General features: G+C 39.8%; 1 protein-coding gene across 1 annotated transcript in view; it reads left to right on the top strand.

Annotated features, from left to right (window-relative positions):
- LOC134193808 (dipeptidyl peptidase 4-like) overlaps positions 1–10,000 on the top strand; it is a 13,843-nt gene that overhangs the window by 2,496 nt on the left and 1,347 nt on the right. The window contains exons 6-26 of the mRNA XM_062662647.1: positions 1–5; positions 107–188; positions 374–494; positions 733–893; positions 1,768–1,862; positions 1,933–2,065; positions 2,762–2,797; positions 2,863–2,973; positions 3,047–3,132; positions 3,671–3,780; positions 4,626–4,691; positions 4,762–4,809; positions 5,104–5,205; positions 5,457–5,526; positions 5,597–5,621; positions 5,924–6,027; positions 6,425–6,490; positions 6,551–6,608; positions 6,828–6,927; positions 7,085–7,149; positions 7,208–7,280. The exon at positions 1–5 is cut by the window's left edge and continues 48 nt beyond it. Of these exons, the coding sequence (XP_062518631.1) occupies positions 1–5; positions 107–188; positions 374–494; positions 733–893; positions 1,768–1,862; positions 1,933–2,065; positions 2,762–2,797; positions 2,863–2,973; positions 3,047–3,132; positions 3,671–3,780; positions 4,626–4,691; positions 4,762–4,809; positions 5,104–5,205; positions 5,457–5,526; positions 5,597–5,621; positions 5,924–6,027; positions 6,425–6,490; positions 6,551–6,608; positions 6,828–6,927; positions 7,085–7,149; positions 7,208–7,280 (1,717 nt within the window). The remainder of the gene's footprint in view (positions 6–106; positions 189–373; positions 495–732; positions 894–1,767; positions 1,863–1,932; positions 2,066–2,761; positions 2,798–2,862; positions 2,974–3,046; positions 3,133–3,670; positions 3,781–4,625; positions 4,692–4,761; positions 4,810–5,103; positions 5,206–5,456; positions 5,527–5,596; positions 5,622–5,923; positions 6,028–6,424; positions 6,491–6,550; positions 6,609–6,827; positions 6,928–7,084; positions 7,150–7,207; positions 7,281–10,000) is intronic.

The raw sequence follows: 10,000 nt of genomic DNA, 5'->3' as shown, positions 1-10,000 counted from the left end.
ACCAGGTAGGCATACGTTGGCTTGCTGATTGGTTGACTGTCATCTTGTGTTGTTAAAATCTTGTGTTGTATTCAATTTTCATTTGCATGGATGTTATTCATTGCAGTGAAGTTACTGAGTTTAATCCACTTGGAACGGAAACAGGAAGTTTACAGTATGTTGTGTGGAGCCCTTGGATTCATGCATTGGTGGGTTATTAGTAGTAGTTGATATTAATAATATTAGTATTAATATTTTTTCTTAATATTTGTTATTAATATTTATTAATATTTAATATTAATATTTATTAATATTATTATTGTTATTAATGACTTACCTTGGTAGTATTGCATATGAGGTCTGAAGTTATTGCAAGTTGAGTGTTTGTGTGTAGGCATTTGTGCATAATTATGATGTTTACTTTATGACTCAACCAACAAGCACTGATACGATAACGCGACTGACATTTGATGGCAGTGCTGTGATTGATGGGATACCCAATTGGGTGTATGAGGGTTAGTAAATAATGATGTGTGTGTGTGTGTGTGTGTGTGTGTGTGTGTGTGTGTGTGTCTGTGTGTGTGTGCGTCTGTGTCTGTGTCTGTGTCTGTGTGTGTGTGCATGTGCGTGTGTGTGTGTGTGTGTGTGTGTGTGTGTGTGTGTGTGTGTGTGTGTGTATCTGTGTTTGTGTTTGTGTCTGTGTCTGTCCACATGTGTGTGTGTGCTTGTTTATCCATGAACTATCATGCATAGAGGAAGTGTTGTCTACCAATGGTGCTCTTTGGTGGTCATTTGATGATGGCTACCTCTGCTTCTTGTCTTCCAACGAGTCAAACATGAGGCAATACAGTTTTCCACATTATGGAGATTATGGCGACATCTACACTGATATTTACTCTATAGCTTATCCTAAAGTGAGATGATTATTTTATTTTGCTGTTGGCTTGTATGCTGCGTATGTTTTGTGCAAAGATACGTGCTGTATGTTCGTGTCACCTTCAGTCACTGTTTGTCTGATTTTGTTCGGTTTGTTTTTTGTTTGTTTGTCAGTTTGTTGGTGTTTTGTTTGAGAAATTCAAATATGACATTATACACGTAATTATTATTGTCTGCCTGTTTGTTTGTCTGTTGTTTGCCTGTCTCTCTGTCCACCCATCCAACTGTCTGCCCATCTGTTCATTTATCCATCTGTCTGTCTGTCTGTCTGTCTGTCTGTTTGTTTGTCTGTTTATTTGTCTGTCTGTCTGTTTGTCTGTCTGTCTGTTTGTCTGTCTCTTTGTCCGTCTCTTTGTCTGTCTCTTTGTCCGTCTCTTTGTCTGTCTGTCTGCCTGTCTGTCTTATTTTACTATTCTGTCTCTTTGTCTGTCTGTCTGTCTGTCTGTCTGTTTGTCTGTTTGTTTGTCCTTTTGTTTGTTTGTTTATATGTCTGTCTGTTTGTCTGTCTCTGTGTGTCTGTCTGTCTGTCTGTCTGTCTGTCTGTCTGTCTGTCTGTCTGTCTGTCTGTCTTATTTCATTATTCTGTCTGTCTATCTATCTGTCTGTTTGTTTTTCTGTTTGTTTGTTTGTCTGTTTGTCTGTTTGTTTGTTTGTCTGTCTGTTCGTCTGTTCACCCATTCAACCGTTTGTCCATCAGTTCATCCATTTGTCTACCTGTTTGTCTGTATGCTTGTCTGTCTGTAGCTGTGTGTCAACATCTTGCATCTTGTATGTTGGTAGTCAGAGGCAACAGTACCATTCACTTAGAACCATTCCTGGTTTCTTATTCTTTGCATACGTTTGTGTTTTAAGGCTGGTGAAGTCAACCCAGCTGTTAATGTGACTGTATGGAATACGGCCGACACTGAACTCAATTTTCACATTCCAGCTCCTTTGAATGTCACAAAGTATTTTGGCACATCACGTGATGGGATTAGAGGGCTGTTTGTAAGATTTCGTATTACGTCTATCCTATAGTGATCATTTGGTGATGAGTGTTACGTGGGCGGGGAAGTCAGAAGTCATGGCAGTCGTTTGGATGAATCGAGTGCAAACTGTGGCTTCTATCAGTTTGTGCAATGCATTGCCAGATTTTGGAGATTGTCGAATAGTATGTCTTGTTTCTTAGTTGTGATGAGATGAAGCAGACAGACAGACAGACAGACAGACAGACAGACAGACAGACAGACATGCAAACAGACAGACAGACAGACAGACATGCAAACAGACAGACACACAGGCAGACGGACAAACACACAGATAGACAAACAGACAGACACACAAACAGACACACAGACAGACAGACACACAGACAGACACACAGACAGACACACAGACATACACACAGACAGACAAACACACAGACAGATACACAGACAGACACACAGACAGACACACAGACAGACAGACAGACAGAATTATGGCGTTGGCCGTTTGGGCCAGACTAGAATGTAGTAGTGTTGTTCTTTGAAAATATATGTACTGACAGACAGACAGACACATAGACAGACACACAGACAGACACACAGACAGACACACAGACAGGCACACAGACAGGCACACAGACATACAGACAGACAGACACACAGACAGATGGACATTCAAATGGACAAACAGACGAGGTGGATGGATGGATAGCCATACAAATGGTTAAAGATAGATAAACAAAAATGCCAGAAAGCAATCAAACAGACTGACATCACAAAGCAACAACAAACCATTGCAGCTTCAACAAGTCATTCTATCACATTAAAAATAAATCAACGGCAATCAGTGATGCTTAATTTACTTGGTGCATTTTCTCTAGTTTTACGAGTTCTCTGCATCTGCATGGCTTGACAACGTAATACCCACCAATCATGTACACAACGGTAAACCTGTAATATAATTTATGTCTTTGTACTACAGGTTCGTCCTGTATTCTCTCATTCTGGTAGCTATTTTGCACTGCTTATGTCGTCTTCGTTTGACTCACTGGCCGATGACGGTTTCACTCATATTGCTTTGTTTGCCACTGAAGTAATTGATGTTTGTATACAATTGTGGATGTAGTATTGCTTGTTGTGTTGAGCTGGTGTTTGTTGTTCAACAGGATGGGTTTGGATCTCCGGTCTTTCTTACTTCTGGTTCATTTGTTGTGACGTCGGTTCTGAAGTTTTCATCTGATGAAACGATTTTGTGAGCAGTTACAAGCATTTTATGTATTTATGTTTATTTGTTTTTTTGCTTGTTTGCTTGTCTTGTTTGTGTGTGCTTGTCTGTCTTAACGAGAGAGAGAGAGAGAGAGAGAGAGAGAGAGAGGGAGGGAGGGAGGGAGGGAGGGAGGTAGGGAGGGAGGGAGGGAGGGAGGGAGGGAGGGAGGGAGGGAGGGAGGGAGGGAGGGAGGGAGGGAGGGAGGGAGGGAGGGAGGGAGCAGAAAGTACTTGTTGAAATTGATAGGAAAGTAGAGACATGAAAATGGAAACTATCACATTGCGAGTAGACAGAGTCGGATGTATTTGTCCATTCATCTGTCTATCTGTTTGTCTGTCTGTCTGTTGGTCAGTTTGTCTGTCTGTCTGTTTGTCTTTTTTGTCTGTCTCTTTGTTTGTTTGTCTATTTGTCTGTCCATCTGTCTGTCCGTTGTCTGTCAGTTTTCCTTTCATGTTCATATATAATTTTGTTTGTCTATTTGTCTGCCTACCTTTTGTCTGATTGTTTCTTGTTCATCATGTAGATATTACATAAGTACAGAGAACGAAGAAGGTGTTAGTGTGGCTAGACAGCGGCACGTTTGGAGCGTCGAAACTACTGGACAACACACAAGAAAATGTCTAAGCTGTTCGAGTAAGGTGTAACCAAACTATGCGGGTGTTCATCTATGCTAACTAATACACATACTTGCACTGTATGTATGCAAATTGGCATGTTTAGTTATGTCTGAGTATTGCATCAACATTTATATCGTACTCATTGGTTATTACCCCAGTGCTCAAGTAAGCCCCCACCCCAACTTTGTCCAAGGGCTTTACTATTTTCACACCTCTTAGTCCTTAATTAGTGCTAATTGGTGCTTTCCACAGTGTCTATTTGGTAGATTTGCGCATCTACAAATGCTGACATTCAACTTGTGCATGCCTGTCGACCACGTGTTGAAGGTTTTGATGACTCAGATACCATAGAAAGTTAGGTTTGTATATGGTGGTTTGAAGCTCTACTAGTGTAGCAACATGCTGTTTAAGTTAATAAATCAATCACTTACGCCAATTAACAACTTTAGGTGTAAATGTTTGAGTAAGGCCCATGCCATACTTGACCTTTGACTCTGGCCAACCATTGAGGTGGTGGGTGGGGTGAGGTGATGCTACCATCTATTATGTATTTGTGTTTTGTTGACGGTTCTGTGAGATAGAAGTTGAAACTAAGCTTGACAGTGACGTCTTAAGGTTATGTGTTGTCTGTAATGAGTGTGCAGAGAACACTGAAAATTGCTGAATAGAGAAACAAGGACACTTGTTAGTAATCATGTTGTGCAACACATTGCATGGTCAGACTGATAGACAGAGAGACAGAAGATGGACAAAGCAAGCAGTTGATATTAATGAGGAAAGGAAATTTTTGGCGACCACTTTAGTTACTATTTTAATACAATCAGATTGTGTTCATGTTTGTCATGCATTTTGATGCTATAGCTCTGTGCAAGTATGCAAGTGCTCAGTTTAGTGTCAGTGCAGAATGGTATATGTTGTCATGTTCAGGTAAGTAAAGCCACGTTACAGAAAGGAAAGCAATCGCGTATTGTTGAATAAATTTGGTGCATTTGTGTAGGCCCAGATGTACCAACATACACACTGCACAACGTCAACACAGGAAATGGTCAGTATAACGCAATAAATATTTTAAAATGATATAAATTGTTATTATTAATTTTTAATATTAACAGTTTTTAGAGGGTAATGTGGCTAATATATAATATTTAATTAATATATAATAATTAATTAATATATAATATTTAATTAATATATAATATTTAATTAATATAATATTTAATTAATATATAATATTTAATTAATATGTAATATTTAATTAATATATAATATTTAATTAATATGTAATATTTAATTAATATATAATATTTAATTAATATCTATGTTTGTGGTTTTTTGGTAGTGACTGTGTTGGAGGATAACAGTCTGCTGAAGAAGGCAGTGGACAATACTCAATTACCTGAGATCAAGTTCTTTCATATCGAATCGGATGTTGTAGCAGAAGGTCAGTACACTGTATATATCAATAGTCTCTGATTTACTTGCAGAACTTTTGTATTGTATTATTATTTGTTATTTTATTATTATATTTATTATTAATATTAATATTTTATTTATTTTTATAATTCTTTAATAATTTTTTAAATAATTTATTGATCATGTATTTATTATTATTTTTTCTTTATTGTTTATTATTTATTTTATTGCTTATTAATATTTATCATTGCTATTTCTATTATTAGTTTGCTTGGTTAGGGTTTGAAGCTGTTCGTTTGTTGCCTCCAAACTTTTCAAGCAGCAAGAAATACCCCGTCCTGTTTGAAGTGTAATACAAAATTGCTTATTTGGTTGCTGTTTTGAATATAAGATCTTTTGTGTTCTGCCTTGCATTACAGATATGGTGGACCAGGCAGTCAAAAAGTTGGTCTTTTGCATGTGTTAATTAATTAATTTGCAACCCATTAACTTGTGTGTGTGTATGTCCAGGTGTGTATGTTTGTGAATGTGTTCGTGTGTGTGTGTGTGTGTGTGTGTGTGTGTGTGTGTGTGTGCTTGTGTGCATATGTGCGTGTGCATGTGTGTGTGTGTGTGTGTGTGTGTGTGTGTGTGTGTGTGTGTGTGTGTGGGTGGGTGTGTATGTGTGTGTGTGTGTGTGTGTGTGTTGTGTGTGTGTGTGTGTGTGTGTGTGTGTGTGTGTGTGATTTTTTGCTGCTCGTGTTAAGGTGTCTGAAGTCTTTTATCTTGGCTGGAGAACGTACTTGGCCAGCAGCTTGGATGTTGTTGTAGTCATGGTGGATGGTCGAGGAACAGGATATCGAGGCGATAGGTGAGATACATGAATACCAATGTGTCAATATTATTACTTTGTCTTTTAATCTATCCCAATTTGTGTTCAGACAGACGGACAGACAAACAGCCAGACTCTCGGACAGACAGACAGACAAACTGACTGTCAGACAGACAGACTGACAGACAGACGGACGGACAAACGGACAGACAGACAGACAAAGAGACGGACAGACAAACAGCCAGATTCGCGGACAGACAGACCAGACAGACAGACAGACAGACAGACAAACAGACAGATGGACAGACATACATACAGCTAACAGAGCGATTGACACGCAGTTTGTTTCCTAGGAGACACAGGACTGACGCATAGTTAATAACATAACTATAAACTAACTTCAAAAATTGTACTCAATAAATCAATTTGTGCCTAGTTTCATGCACGCTGTTTACCGACAGCTGGGACGACTTGAATCAGAAGATATTGTTGAGGCTGCAAAGTGAGTCAATCTGATCAACACTCGTTTTTGATTACCATCTAGCATCTCTTTGCATTGCAGACAGTTGAAGTCAACAGCAAGCTACATGGATCCTAACAAATTTGCAATATGGGGATGGGTAATTAACACTATACACATGGCACGTGACGTTTTATTTTAGTCACGTGACGTTTTATTTTAGTCACGTGACATTGTAGTTTATGCCACGTGCCATTTTTTATGGCATGTGACAGTTGCTTTTGGTTGGTGTGATGTTTTTATGCATCTTAGGCAATAGCAACGCAATGAGTATCACTTGTTTGTGTTTGTATGCTTTGTAATGGTTATGATTTTGTAGTCGTATGGTGGTTACTTGACGTCTATGGTGGCTGGAAGTGGCAGTAAGGAGTTTCAAGCAGCAATAGCAGTTGCTCCAGTCACATCATGGAGATACTATGGTGTGTGTGTGTGTGTGTGTGTGTGTGTGTGTGTGTGTGTGTGTGTGTGTGTGTGTGTGTGTGTGTGTGTGATCCGTTTTGTGTGTTTATTGCTGTTTGTTTTTATTGTTGTTGTTGTTGTTGTTGTTGTGTTCATATACGTAAATTGTGTTCTTAGACTCAGTTTACACTGAACGTTATAATGGCATGCCAACACCTGATGACAACTTGCACAACTACGAAGTGAGTTGACTGATTTAATCATCACAATGCATATTTATTGATATCAATCAATGCTAAGGAGTTTGATGTGATACGAAGAGCTACCAATTTTTCTGATGTGCATTACCTATTGGTACATGGCACTGGAGATGGTATGGTTTCGAATGTAGAGAACATGATAATTGATGATGATGAATGCATGATGTCATAGTCATAGGAACCGTTGGGACCAAGGAAGTCATGGGCCCCAATAATTTTCCTGCCTCGCTGCATTACTTTCAAATGCAATAAAGGCCCCTAATTATATTGCACAAGATTTTAATGTTTGGCTCTTAAACCTTGAACCTTTCTACACCTGCGGATGATGAATGATGATTGAGGATAAGTTCAGCTATGAGCCAGAAGACACGGGACTTTGTAAAAAAGTCACGTGACTTAGCGAGTAATTAACATACTCGAAATATAATAGATGGCTGGAATGATTTTCGGTTTGTGATTCAGCAGTGTAGGAACCTAGATTTGGTTGAGGGGGCAGGCTCAGATCCAGGAATTTTTGAAAGAGGGGGTTGACCTGGTAGCAGTTATTTATAGCATTACTAATGTTCTCTTTTCTAATGAAATTATTGAACCACTTCTATTGGAAAAGAGGGGTTGCAACTCCCTGATCCCCATCTGGATCCCGGCCTGGTCCGGGCACTCATTTGTCTAAGGGGCGTGGCTCTGCAAACAAGACTACATTAGAGGCCTTACGCATTCATAAGATTTAAATCAATACCTAGTATACTATAAAAGCTGCGTGAGACCAAAAATGCGTTTTGCGTCTCATTTTCCAATGTCGCATTGCGTGTAGCTAGCAAACATGGGAACGGGATGCAAACTCCCAATAGCTGAACTTGCGTGCAAGACAATGTAGCTATCTATTTGCTGGAACGATGACGGATATAGCCTAGATTTGTGGTCAACAGTGAATACAGTCGTGGGGGAGAGCTAATTAGTCACCAATGTTCTTGTTCAGGTTGCTCTGCGTTGGACCTAGAGCATTACCTGCACAACTGTGAAGTGGACCCACTAGTAATTATGCAGGTTGTAAGCCATGATTACGTGTTGTGCTGACTGTTGGTTGGCAGTGAAGACATTCTAATGTCAGTTACATCCGGATGTGTATAAAACACCTGCCTAGACAAACTTGTGTGATCTGACCGACGAATTCTAAAGTAGGAAAAGCAATAGCTGGCAGTGTGGGAATTGCGGCAAACGTTTATGTAGATATAGGAGCCTAGGAGGGGCATCACGGAAGGTATACAAATTACATTACTCATCAAAACGGAAGCGAGTTCATCGAGAGACCGACGGGATAGTTGAAGAAGCGGTCGACCGTGTTCTCATTGAAGTAAGGCGTGAAGAAGAAGAGACTTCGGAAAGCGAAGAAGGCTTTGTTTCTGGAACAGATGACCCCTGTAGTGATTAGAATGCCACAATCGACCCGGTGGCGCGTGGGAAGTCACAGATGGTCGTTCTAATTGGTCATGAGGGGGTAATCACATCGCGTGCTATACAGGAAGTAGCCAATTCTGTAGTTGTACGATACTGATCAGAAACAAGCTCTATATAATTGTCTTCTCGTCATCACTAACTTCCTAATGATGTTAGAATTATCTGTTTGCGATGTATAGCTAGCGAGATTCAAGATTTTTCCCACGCTGCCAGCTATTACCTTTTCCTACTCTAGTCAACACTGGAAACGACGGCGCATTCCGAACTAGCTAGATGCAAGTTAATTAAACGTCGAAACACATCTCTCAAGTCACGCAATACAACACAAAGCAAGCAATCTACCAAACTACCTACTATCAGTTTACATGGTTCATTGCGTGTTCGGTACGCAATGTGACACTCGAAAATGAGACGCTAAACGCATTTTTGGTCCCACCGCAACCTTTTCTAGTAGTTGTTGACTTAAATCGTAGGAATGCGCATAAGGCCTATTACTAGGCTATGTACACGAGCGTAGAGAAGGACGCCACAATAAATTTAGAAAAACAATAGAATTTAGCTAACTATCTTTAATCACATCGACGCATCCCTGTGTTTTTAAAGAAGTACGCATTCTAACAACAAGCTAATGATTAATTAATGATAATGACAATAAATAGACAAAAATTAATAAAATTTACATTAATATTCACAATAAATACACACACACACACACACACACACACACACACACACACACACACACACACACACACACACACACACATGCACACACGCTCGTAGCTCTGAAGCGACCGTGTAAACACAGCTTCATTTACTAGTTAAGCTACGAGCGTAGAAGAAGGACACCACAATGAGTGGTGGATTGCTTCGCGAGAAGCTTGGGCTGAATTGACTTCCAGTCTGTCTGTCGGTATGTCTTTTTGCAGGAATTTTACTTTTGAAAAAAGCAGTCCTTTTGGGACGCGAAAAATAGGTGATGTAATACTAGCTTGTCAGCGTGAATCACTCTGGGGATTTGTTGAGCCAAAAGCAGTCCTTTTGGGACACCATTATAGGTGACGTAACAATCCCGCGCATTATGTCATATACGACAGAAAAGCCGAGATGTCGTCTAAATCCATTTTATGGTCAAACCATCGTCAAACTGAGAAACGTTCAGGTAATAGTTGTACGCGTCTGTTACTTGTTTACAGAAGAATCGCAAAGCAAACAAATTCATCGTTCTTCAAGAAGCCAAGCGAAGGTCTCATGGGACCATGCATGCACCGACCGCTGCATGCGCACGACCAACATGTCATCCGTCTTTTATAACGTATAGCAGGTGTAAGTAGGACAATCGACGTCGTCTTGCAAGAAATGGCAACGGCTCAACGAA

This window comes from Corticium candelabrum, chromosome 18 (assembly GCF_963422355.1).
Source record: "Corticium candelabrum chromosome 18, ooCorCand1.1, whole genome shotgun sequence".
Lineage (NCBI taxonomy): Eukaryota > Metazoa > Porifera > Homoscleromorpha > Homosclerophorida > Plakinidae > Corticium > Corticium candelabrum.
The sequence above is the reverse complement of the archived record's forward strand: the minus strand, read 5'-3'. Positions and strand labels throughout refer to the sequence as shown.